This window comes from Alexandromys fortis, unplaced genomic scaffold (genome assembly GCF_014885135.2).
Source record: "Alexandromys fortis isolate MF-2015 unplaced genomic scaffold, M_Fortis_MF-2015_v1.1 scaffold_110, whole genome shotgun sequence".
NCBI lineage: Eukaryota > Metazoa > Chordata > Mammalia > Rodentia > Cricetidae > Alexandromys > Alexandromys fortis.
This window is the reverse complement of record NW_026068014.1, coordinates 5,648,123-5,660,926: the sequence shown is the minus strand read 5'-3', so window position 1 is coordinate 5,660,926 and position 12,804 is coordinate 5,648,123. Positions and strand designations below refer to the sequence as shown.

The following is a 12,804-nucleotide window of genomic DNA, read 5'->3' as shown; positions in this document are numbered from 1 at the left end:
CTTTAGTAACACCTAGAGAGATAGTCACCATTTTTAGGACTTTGGAAATTAACCCCGGATTGTAGCAGTCTGCAGTGTATTCAAGGGAAAACAAATGAAAACACCACTGTGCAAACAACCATTGTGCAGTGTTATTTCTCGTCATGTTTCATCCCTTGTGTTTAGCTCTGTGAGAACCAGCCTTCAATACCAACTGCCTTGCAAATCACAGTGCTTGAGAAACCAGAAGATGAATATCCACTGGTGCCCAAATGTGCAGTCATCCGGAGCCTCATTTCCAGAGGATTGTCAATGAATTGTCTAGCCGCACACTCCTGGGATTTGTCTTTCTTTGCCCTGGCTCTGCACTTACTCGGTACAAATTGCCTGTGGCAGCTGTTGAATATTGTTGCCTCAGATGGTGACAAGTGATGACAAACACCATCTCAAAGTATGGAGAAGGGAAACTTAGGGAATGTGGTTCACAAATAGAGCTTTGGTAAGTTCTGACGTGTCTTTGGTCATTTAGGAAACCATACATGAATACCCAAAAAAGAAAGACCTAGAAGTATATAGGTTTGCAGCTTCTGCCTGACATTAAGATACTGCATAGGTAGGAAGTCCAGGGGAAGATGGGATGCCTGCTGGGGCATTAAAAGCAATGTCCTGGAGCCATTGCAAACTCTGTTTTTGTTCATGTGGCTTCTGAGTCACTGCTCATTTGGCTCAGTGGCCAGCTGATGACTGGACTGAGATATCCTTAAATATCAGAGATTTGTTCAGGAAAAACCACTAAACACCTAAATGACAGGAAGTACGAGGGAAATGGAAGGACTTGCAGGATTGCCAAACAGTTTTAAATCTTTAGCTTTCAGCAAATAATATAGGACCGACAAGGAAATAGTATGTCTCATACACAACAAGAGAGTATTCCCTGTTTTCCTCCCCACTTCCCAAACAGTAAGAGACTGAAGCATCTACTTCTGACAGTAAAGTAGACTTGAAGATAGTATTCTTTTACTAGAGACAAAGCAGGGCACTTTTATATAACCATAAACGAATCTAGTAAGAAGTAGTAACATTTTGAATCAATATAGACACCTGGGATGTTGTAATAAAATAAACAGTATTTGTTTTGTTTTGTTTTGTTTGCCCCTGGCAAGTGGAATAGAACCTTTGAAGGCACAGTGTTAGAAAGATCTAGGAGAACTTTTTTTTTTTGTTGTTCTTTAACTTTCAGCACTTAATACAGACCTTCCAAATTTTTGTGATTTTCTAAATGAGAGGAGATTCTCATAAGGAGTCCTTAATCCCTTAGGATTTTCTGGGTGATAATGATTTTTATTCAGAGGTAACTCCTAGTGGCTTACTAGGTAGCCACAGAATGGAGGTGGGGTGACTTCCGAGAGAACAGGCCTTTGATTTGGATTGGGAGGCTAGGATTTTCATCCTCTATCCTATATATATACCTACTCTCCGTGTAGGTGAGAATAAGACTGAAGATTGCGTTGCCTCTAGTGACAGTGTTTTAATAGTCAAACTGTAATACAACCGCTATAGACACTACAAAGGAATATTCCTCCTTTCTCATCCCTGGTCTTCTTCCTCACTTAATGAATCTACTCTACACACACACACACACACACACGCACACACGCACACACGCACACACACGCCAAGTAGATGAATATCTAAGTCCCACAAAAGACAAGCCTCTGTGCTTGATAGCCTTTTAGACCAGCCTTATATATTTCTTACCAGAATGTTTCTACGTGCCATGCTTTTAAAATAAGGGGCAAATGTTGATATGTTATTGAAATTTATAAAGAGGAGGGCAAAAAACCAAGTCAATATGCAAAAAGATTGAAACTATACTATTCTTTATATAATGGAATGAAATTAAAAGGGACAAGGAAATTTGTGGACATTAAATAATATACTCCTAAGTAAACAATAGGTCAAAGAAGAAACTAAAAAAGGAAATAGAGAAGTGTACCTCTTTTAGAACACAGCGTTATCAGTACTATATCGTGAATTAGTTATAAGGGTCATTTGGCAAGGAAGAATGAGTGCAAATCAACCATTTAGAAACAGATTAAAAAACACATGTAAATCAGTGAGATTAAAGGAAATATACAGCAGAGTTACAGAGTAGAAGAACAGTAAAATTTAGTGGACTCATAGGTTTACTCTTCTATAATATCAGTGACATTTCCCCTCTTTAAAAAGAAATGATTTGCTTTTATTTTATGTGCATTGGCATTTGGTCTTCATATGTGAGCGTATCACATCCCATGGGACTGGACTTACAGTTGTGTGCTACCATGTGGATGCTGGAAATTGGATTAAGGTCCATTGGAAGAATAGTCACTGTTACTTACTGCTGAGCCATTTTTTCAGCCCGCTATCAGTGATGCTTCAATCCATAAAAAAGAGAAGTTTCATATTATAGAATGCAGTAAGAAGGAGTGTTGATGGACTTTGTAGAAATACTGTCAATAGTTGTATGTCAACAGAATATAGATAATTTAGGTGAAATGAACAACAACAACAAAGCAATAAACTACTGAAACTCTGAAGTCTAATCTCTGAATAGACTTGTAGTAAATTCTTAGTAAACAAAGCTCTCTCTACGGTGAAACGCTCACTGCATGGCTGAAGTTGTGAAGCATATCACAGATGTAAAGAAAATGGGAGAGGGACACTTCTCAGGATTAACCAGCTATCAAAATGGAGAGATAGCACAAGAATATTAATATTCTTTATGAATAGTATATATTAATACAACCAAAGCAAATAACCTCTCCATTTTGTCAAAATGAAAGAGTTCTAAGCCTAATACAAAACTTATTGTATATATATATATATTATAAGAACAAATGTCAAGTATAAAAATTAGAATTATAGCTAGCATAAACAATACCAAGCAAAAAAATATGCTAAATGTTTCACTAGTTAAATTATCCTAAGGAATCTTAGACTTGTGTTAGAAATGGCTTGGCTAAGTCATGAGAGGAAAGTAACCATGACTATCTAGTCTTCAACCTCATCAAAGAGACCTGAGAAGGGAAATAATATTACTTGAGTAAACAGGAAGCACAATCAAGCAACTTCCAAAATGTACAATAAATGACAGAGACAACTGGCTAGCTGGGAAATCACCCAAAGTCTCATTTATAACATTGGAGCAATCAACTTTACCCAAGACCTTGAGTAACTGACCAAACATTTTCAGAGGCAGGAAAATTTCCAAAATCATCTTAACCTGTCTTGGCAAGGTTTGGCAGTCTTTTTTGTTGTATCCTGCTCGTCTAGTCTGGACACTGTGCATTTTGTCAGTGGTTGGGGCATGGGCAGTTCTTTGCCCAAAAGCCAGTTTTGCCAAGAAGGAAGAAAGCATGGTCACGTGTACTATATACAGATGTAAAAGCATATGTGGTCCTTCGGCTGCTGGATTTAGTTCCTGTTCCCTGCTCATGCAGAGTACTGCTACTCTGTGAGTCTATCCCTAAATAAAGAAACCTTTATTATATTGCATTCTGGGCTAGTGTAGGACTATTTTATTATAATCAACAACAGAGTGGCACCCAACGTGGGTCAGTATCTTAAACAGTATTGGCTGAAGGAGTTCCCACAGCACTTGTTCCTGTGATTTTTGTTCTGATTATAACAAATCAGCCCTGTCTTTTGGGCTCATTCTAGTTTTACTTCTGTTGTTATTCTTACCACTTCATTGAACCTCCTCAGCATCTTCATGAAAGCTTCAACAAACATCTTCCAAACTCATGGTAACTTTGAGATTTTCTTAAAAACCTCATGAATTATCAATCGTTTTAGTGGTGAATGCTTTCCAGAAAATTCCTACCTTCCTTTACCCAAATCCACCGATGAAACACTGTTTTATTTTATATTTCTCCTTGAATTTATAGTTTAAGTCTAATTTTCTATTAAAGTTTACTTGTGTTAGGTTATTATACTTAGAATTTTTCTGGATTATAAATTTTATTTGCAATAAAGACTACAAATTGAAATGAAATATGCTATCACATGTTAATTATATTTTAGAATGATTTATAATTAGTAATTAACAATTATAAGTAAAATAATGTTCACATTTAAAAAGAATTTGAATTTCTCAGACATTAAAATATTTTTGTGTGATTGATTATAGTGAGTCTTTCGATTTTTTTGTTAAAAGCAAAGACTTTTAAAAGAAGTAATTGCTTCATGATTATTCATTGCTGTTTCTTATGTTCTTGGAACGTAAAAAGGCCTTGCCACCTCATGTTGAAATGATTTGCTCATACCTTAGATACCTTGGTTGACCTAAGAAATGAGTATGAAAATTGAAATTTGTCATTTTCGGTGCACCATTTCAAAGCACATTTTAAAATTAAAGTTCCTTCCTGTGCTTTAAATAAGAAAAGAAATCATCAAAACTCAAGAACTGAAGACTTAATTCATTGGCAATAACTACTGAATAAGTTGATTGGCAAGGCTTGTTCTTAGTGTCAAACTGTTCATCCAGTCTTTCCTATGAAATCCGTGCCTGCTTGCTGATGGAAGAGGCAAGGGTTTTGACAAAACAGTTTTAGCGTTTCCACCCTAAATATTTAGATAGCCTGGGTGGGCGAGCTTCTAGAGTGAAAGCAGGGAAGATGAGGCAGTTACTGTGAAGAAAAGGGTGTGTCCTGGAAGCTGGGGTTCTGTGTACGTACTTGCTGCTGTCAGACTCTCAGTGAGTACCTGTACTCTTGGTCTCTGGAGCATGTGCTGAGTCACTTTGAGGGCTGTGGTTCGGATCTCACTGCGGCTCTCTATGAGGCAACGAGATAGTTTTGGGAAGCATCCCTGTAAAGCTGTTGTATACAGACGTGAATGTTGCTGCACCCTTTGTTCACCTGCCTCACATACTGCCAGAGACGCTGCTTGCCTCTCTGTGGTCTGCATCCTTCCCCAGCATGTGCCACAGCACTTTTGGTTCTTCTGTGTCTTTTCGACATTTATTTCTCAAGTGAGCAGCTTTGGAAGACAGTGACTTTGGAGCCCTACTGAGGTTCTGCTTATTGCATTGGAAGATGGATGTGATGCCTCTCTCTGGATGGGAGGGGAAGGTACTCTTTGTGCATTATCAGAGATCCCCATTTCTTAGGCTTAGAGGCTCACTATAAAAAGCAGCCTGCTACATTGTACAGGTGTGTCTCATTTGCCCCTGTTCAGTTTGTGGGAGCTGCAGCTCAGGCAATTCAAATAGTGTTAACATTCTGGCTCCTATTATGGTAAGCATGAATTCCTGCTTATCTTACTGGAGAGTCATTTCCTCTGCTGATAAGATAATCTGTTAACTTCAGAGTGAATAAACCTGAGGACCTTCAGTGTACTTAAATATAAGGAAATACAAACCTATTAATTCAGCTCAGAAATGGCATTTTAATCCACGTTTTAAGTTTAAACCATATTATATATTACCTGTATAAATGCAGTATCACTTTGCAGATTTTTGTTTGGGTTAAAATTAAGATTTAACATAACTTTATGATTTATACAGTACAACAATTTTTAAAACATCATAAGCCATGTGTCTTTTTTATGTTAAAGTTTTATTATCACACAAAACACACACGCACACGTGTTCAAAACAAGATCGCTTACTAACTCTGCTTACCCACATTTTAAAGACTTCGTCTTAATTCTTTATTATTCTAATTATAAATTATATTTTCCTTTGTTGTAGAATATTGGAAAGAAGATGACCTGCCAAGAATTCATTACAAATCTGCAAGGAGTAAATGAAGGTGTGGATTTCTCCAAGGATCTTCTGAAAGTAAGCCTAGGACTGTTGGTTTTCAAACAGACTTGAGCTTATGTTTACTGTGAACTTAGCCCAATAACTGCTTGAGTGGTTAAGCTTTTTAATCTAGGATTTTCTTGGTGGTATTTCTATTGAGCTTTGACTTTGCTGCTCAGATTACCAAGTTTCCTAAGGCAGTAAGTAATGCAGAGAGAAGAAGAGGATGTGGACTAGTGGTGATGGCACTAGGGAGTGGGTTTTGTGCTACAAGGGTATAGTTATTTCAGAAACAAGCATTTGCAGACTTTTGTAGACACGTATGACGGTGTTCATTGTCAGTCATAGGGCTACTCATCTGCCTCTTGAAATAGATTACATCCCAAGTGACTGTGAAGTAAGTGAATTATTTGCAGTTGGCGTTTTTATTGTTACATTCATTATGCTTTTATCAAGTTGTTTAAAAGGTGACAAAATCAGCTTTGGCATTCATAGATTTTTCAGAATTATTAATAAGAAGTATTTGATTAAATATGAAATAATAATTGCTGTGGAGTATGAATATTTTAGAAGTAGGGTATAAGATATGTATGTTGAGAATGTGAGTTTTACAGATCCCTGTTTGTTCCTGGTCTTTCAAACTTGGTGCACGTGGCTTTCTTTAGGAAAATTGTCGAAGAATGGTGACACATTTGAATCATGCCGTAGGATGGAAGTGTGCTTGCAGATGGGTGTCCTTCATTATAGTTTATGTAACTTTTAGTCTGTTTATATGGTGCATGCTTAGCTAGGGCTGTACTGCCAAGCCACACCGCCAGTCCTGTGTAACTTATCAAGAAAGGGTGGAGTTCTGCCAGATTTGAAGAGACATGCTGTGGAAAATTAAAGAAAGTATTAAATACAGTGCTATCAGACTGCAGAATGTAGGTTTTAACGCTACTGATAAAAAGTTAGGTGGTTAAAAATGCTACTTTTCTTGTAGTTTTTGATTTTCTATATACCAAGATTTTTTAATGTTACAAAATGATTGCATTCTTTCCACCTTTCCCTCCAGTCCTTTCCAAGTACTTCCTCCTCTTGCTGCCCCTCAAAAGCAGGGCCTCTTTTTCTTTAATTGTTATTGTTATATGAATACAACCTGCTCATTTCGATAAGTGTTACTTGTATGTATGGGATTTGGATGTTTTAGGGCTGACCACTGGTTAGTGGTTAGCCAGTTAGGGCTCATTCCCAGGAAAGACGCTATCTCCCACTCTCAGCCTTGCTTTAGTTATCTGTAGTTCTTTCTCTGTGGATGCCGTCCTTACCGTGTTAGCCTACCTAAAGATGTCCAACAAGGTATTTTATAAGGTTGTTTCCTTATTGCGTTAACGCTGCCATTTCTAAGGGCATAATTTCAAATGACAGTGGGAAATAGAGATGGCAGAACTATGACATGTTGAGTGTGTTGTGCACACTCTACTAAACCTGTAGTGTTGACAAGACTTTTTGTTTTTGTGTTTGTTTTGTGTGTGTGTGTGTGTGTGTGTGTGTGTGGCATTGGAGAGGAAAATGATGAAATCTTACTGAGAGTCTGTGAGGTTTTTTTTTAACTACACGAGAAAAGGAAATTGACAGGAAAATATCTAGATATTGAAATGTTACTTAAAAGGATTTAGATATTAATAGTAAGCATATGGATGCCTCCATGGCTACAGGTATATTATGGGGTAGATTATAACATTTTTGATTGAGCCATTTACAACCAAGCATAGATAATGTACTGCTCTTGATTTACTCTGACAAGAACTGGCCTGACGCTCTGTGAAGTCCTGCAACTGTAATCATGTTCATGAACCTCATGGGAGGGACTCCTATTTGGCATTTCTTCTTTCCTGTGGGAGAAGTCCAGTGATCGGAAATAATAGTGGCCTTTAGTGAGGTGACCATCATGGAAATACAGGTTTTCTTCTGCCGCTCACCTTCAAGGCAGGGCTTTTGTGTTAGTATGTTAGGAGTGGTGTTTGTTGTCAGTTTCAGTAAGGAAAGGTTTCCTGAAAGCAGTGTGACTTTATTTCACTTGAATATTCAAGTTTTCGCTACCCGCTTCTTCTCCTCTTCCTTATTTCTTTTAAATTCTTTGATGGTCTGCTTTTTTTTTTTTTGAAATATCTTTTAATTTGGAAGAAAACTCCAATTATATTTGTGCCATAGAGATAAACACAAAAACATATGTTACCATCTCACAGGTTTCTGAGTAACTATTTTTTCTCTCCCCTCACCCTCTTTCCAAACTCTAAAATGGCAGGCATTCATGACATTCTGAGAATTTTTTAAAAAGTGTGGTAAAAATGAAAATAGATCATTGAATATATTTCTTATAAAAATATAAGCAGTTGTATTAATAATCAGAAATGTTTTAATATACTTTATTAAACTTGGTATTTTGTTCTTTCACCTTGGCCTTAATTGCTCTTAAACTTCTATGGGTCAAAAGTTATATTTAGATTTATATTTCTTTAAATTTCTTCAGACCAGAAGTAACTTTTGTACTAATATCTGATTATGTGCGGTTGCATAGTTGGAGACATTTATTAAAAAGGTTTAGCATGTGTTTATCTGGTGGTATAGGGCTTGGAAAAGATTCCGGAAAGGAATTTATATATCCTCGTTGATCACAAACTGCTGAGAAACAAGGAGGACTCATTGAGTTTGAGCAGCTCTCCAGTATTAGAATGAAAGCGCACTGTCTGCCCTGCCTTATCTCAGCAGGCATGGTTAAGAAAGCCATACCATGATATATTTGTGTAGGGAAGAGAAGTGCGCCTCTGCTCTTCAATTCAGAGCATGTACAGCGTCTTCCTCCACCTCCTGCTGACAAGATGACAAGTTGGGTCCTTTCTATAGTTGTCATCGCAGTCCAGCTGTTTCTTAAACTACAGGGAATTTGAGTGTTTAATTTTCTTCATAAGTTGTTCGGAGTAAAAGTTATAGACATCTATAATCGAAAGTGAAGAAAATTAGAAGCAGAAAGACAGCCAATAGTAGAAGAACTTTTAACTTCTTCAAAGAAGGTAATGATTTTGGTGCTCAGCTAGAAGCCTTATTTTTTATTCAAGCTATTAATCTGTTTCATTTTTTTACCTCTTATAAACAGTCTCAATATGTTTGCTTTAGGGTGGATTCAAATGCTTTATTAAGAGAAGATAAAAACACTGAATTTAAATTATTATAGATTTATCTGAGCAGACTCTCATTAAATTTTCTAATTAAATACATTTGCTTTTTCTTGCTTTGTCCAAGAACAGAGTTTAGGCAAAATCCTTTTTTAAAGAAGTTTCTAAAACTCCATAGACTTCCTGTGTCCACTCCTTAGTTGGTGGGATACTTTATAGATATATACTTTGTTTTTGATGGAATTTTCCATTTGGTATTCTTAAGGGAATGTACATTCTAAAATCATAAAAATTTTGGGTAAAAAAAATCACAAACCTTAAGTAGACTCAAGGCTCAACAAATAGATGAATTTTAGATAAAGATCAATGCAATTTCTTGGGCAAGAAGGAAATACAATTAGAGAATAAAAAGTTATACAATGGAGATTCATAACCATTAGCTTCTTATTCAGTTATGTATGGCTCTCTGTACGGGTAAACTAAAACAACTCAAAAATAGTCTGGAAAGTTAGAGAGAGAATATTTTATGAGTTTGGATTCCACAAAGGACATTCTTACCCATAGTTGACAACAAGAACTCTTAGGATTCTTCTAGAAAAGCAAGAGCAAGCAAACCTACCTTACTTCCTCAGCTTCATCTGGCCTCTAGTTAGAAGACCACAAACATTACACTGCCAAGTTGCCCTGTTCTCCGCTATTTCCTACCAAAGGTTGACCTCAGGCAGCACTGAACCCTTCACTTTTCCTTACCTTCACACACTCTATGTGTTTGCCCCACCCTTTGTATTTGATTCTGTGATTATTAGTGAATGCAACTATAGTTGAGGAAATATGAATGAGGCCAGATTTTGTTAATTTTACTTGTATTATTTTATTATTCACTTTCAAATTTTACATTGAATGGGACCATATAAAGGTACAAGGAATCCATTATTTCTTATGAATCCAAGCCTTTCTACAATTATCTCAAAAACTGAAGTTTCAATAAAAAATAATGAGCAGGTTTACTAAAAGAAAAGAGGGGGTCTGTACTCTATATTCAATCAGATTAGACATCATATTAAAATTGGCTTTAATGAAATTTTGCTGTTCTTTACCCTTCTTTCAGAGTATTGAATATCATGTAACATAGCTCAGATATAACTAGCAATATTAAAAAATAGAAAGTCAGTGACTTATAACAAACTGTATTAACTTAACAGAAACACAATAGAGGTTTAGTAGAGCCTGCTTTTCTGAGTTTCCTTCTTAAATGGATTTAAGTGTATATTTAATGTGTATTTAAATGGGTTTAAATGTGTCGTTAGATATTTGTGAGTTATACAGAAGTAAATTCAGTCTTTAGAACAAAAATAATTTGGTGATTATTTTGAAGAATTGAAAGCTGAACAGCAACATGAACCTTTTCTTCTTCTAGAGGATGTTGTTGGGAGGGAGCACAGAGTGAAAAGGCGGCACAAAACCTGCTATCCAGTAAAAAGTGCTGGCCTGGATACCAGTGTCAGCAGTGATGAGGGACACGTATGTGATATTACTGGGGCCTCTTGTTGGATCTTCTGTTGCTGGATTGTTTTTCTTAGATCCCCCATGCTTTTCTTACTGTGTTTTAACCAAATGGTGTTGAAGAGAAACAAGTAGTAAAAACAAAATTCTCACCGGGTGTGGTGGTCCACACCTTTAACCCTAGCACTTGGCAGGCAGAGATAGGTGAATCTCTATGAATTCAAAGCCAGACTGGTCTACAAAGTGAGTTCCAGGTCAGCCAGGGCTACACAGAGAAAGCTCGTCTAGAAAAACAGAAGAAAACACAGAAACAAACAAACAAATCTGTGTTCTCAATAATCTGATTTACAAACTGAATGCACCAGAATGTTTCCTGGCAGAGTTTGAGATAAACAGTGTAGAAGAATCAGGAGAGCAAGATGGTGCGGGTCATATAACAGTTCAGCTTCCAATGGTATCTGTCTCTTAGAGTGAACAGGGGGGTTAAGATGTCATGTGGGCCATCTGTCATGCATTAAGCTTCCTGGTACAGCTGTGAACGTGTGTCTGAGTATTGCGAGTGATGTCACTATTGATAGCATCTTGGGGTGGGGGCTAATGCTCATTTTACTTCTTTTCATCTTAATCTCTATAGTTGTAAAATAAAGCATCTGCCCTGTGCCTGTAGTTGCTAGATTTTTCCTGTGGACTCAAGAACCATGCAATACTGCCCAGCCTCTTCGTTGTCCTTCCCTCCTGCACCACAAGTGTGTTCTCAGTTTCTGATGTGCTCAAACTTGACCGTGTGATGTGTTTGAAGCGACTTGGCACAAAAGGAATTGGGACATGGTAGGTGTCCTTTAAGGATCCATTCAGTGCAGGGCTGGGGTGTTCTTTACACTGTTCTTGTCTTTGTAAACTCAAATCATATCTCTTAATGTTTGTTTTCCTCTTGGGGCTACTGGTTAGACAAAGAAGCATGCACAAATAATGGAGCCAGCAAATGTTCAGATCTAAATCTAAGAAAGATGTTCTTTTTATAGCAGCATTCTCAAAAGATTGTGCCCTGAAGACTGGAGGAGAGGAAGAAGGGGCCTCAGTCTGAAACAGGTCTAAACTTTTTATAAATGAAAAGCCAGAAGCGAATTCTCAGAAATACTTGATCTGAGTTATATTCGGAGTATGTAGTTGGAAATAGGAACTTATGGGTGGTATTTAAGTGCAGCTATAAAAAGAGCATCCACTGTTGCCTGGAGTAGGTGAGCTCTCAAAGAGAAGGTCATGTAAACCTGGTAGCAACAGTATCTATGGAGGAAAAGGCTTAGATGCTTATCCTAGAATAAGGAGGAAAGCCTTTGAAAAGAAAAGCTGTGTTAGTGAGCTTCTAAAGAGAAAAGCATTAAAGGCTGTGGCTCAGAATACAGGCTCTTGCTGCCTTTTCTTCAGTGTGGCAAATCAAGCTGAGTTGTGAGATGAAAAGTGTGTTTCTGTTCCTACCTTCTCTATGGAAGTCTGGAAGTCAAGATAATGGTGGTGCCTTTTGTACAGATCAGATCGCAAATGTAGAATGGTGCTGATGAGGATGATCCTTTAAAGTGACTGGAATCTACACATCGTGTTTGTATTAAATGGAAACAACAGCAAAGCCCTCCCCAAAAGAAGTTCATTAGAAGGGCATGACAGACAGGTGCTGTTTAAAGGGCACACAGAGTTAACCCAAAAGAAAGTTTCAGTGGGGGTGGTAGTAATCATTAAAGGTATTGCAATGGAATATTGACAATTCCCAGGCAGATTCAATATTTGGTTTGACTACAAAGAAGCATTACCTGACTTCCTACTCCATTAACTCCACAAAATTTTGAATGGTGGTGTTTGAGCATTCTTAAAATTTTGCAGCATTACCCTCCAACTTAGCATAGAGACTTGACTCGAAGTCAGTCTCACTGCAGCTTTCAACCTTTTTGCTTATGAGTTACCCAGAGGAGCCTGGGAGGCCTCTACCTGGGACATGGTTCTGTCTGCAGGCTTCTTATCCAAGATTATAGAGCTATCACAGCAAAATAGTGTGATATCAAGCTTATTCACTAACAGTGGAACACATTTTCTTTTCTTTTTTATTTTATTTTTTTTTAATTTTTATTTATTTGTTTATTTATTAAAGATTTCTGTCTCTTCCCCACCGCCGCCTCCCCTTTCCCTTCCCCCCCCCTCATTCAATTCCCCCTCCCTCGTCAGCCCAAAGAGCAATCAGGGTTCCCTGCCCTGTGGGAAGTCCAAGGTCCACCCACCTCCATCCAGGTCTAGTAAGGTGAGCATCCACGAAACTGCCTAGGCTCCCACAAAACCAATAGGTACAGTAGGATCAAAAACCCATTGCCATTGTTCTTGAGGTCTCAGTAG

General features: G+C 37.5%; 1 protein-coding gene across 2 annotated transcripts in view; it reads left to right on the top strand.

Moving 5' to 3' along the window:
* Psd3 (pleckstrin and Sec7 domain containing 3) overlaps positions 1-12,804 on the top strand; it is a 528,693-nt gene that overhangs the window by 347,769 nt on the left and 168,120 nt on the right. For both annotated transcript variants that reach the window (XM_050162307.1, XM_050162308.1), the window contains one exon: positions 5,714-5,803. In XM_050162307.1, the coding sequence (XP_050018264.1) occupies positions 5,714-5,803 (90 nt within the window). The remainder of the gene's footprint in view (positions 1-5,713; positions 5,804-12,804) is intronic.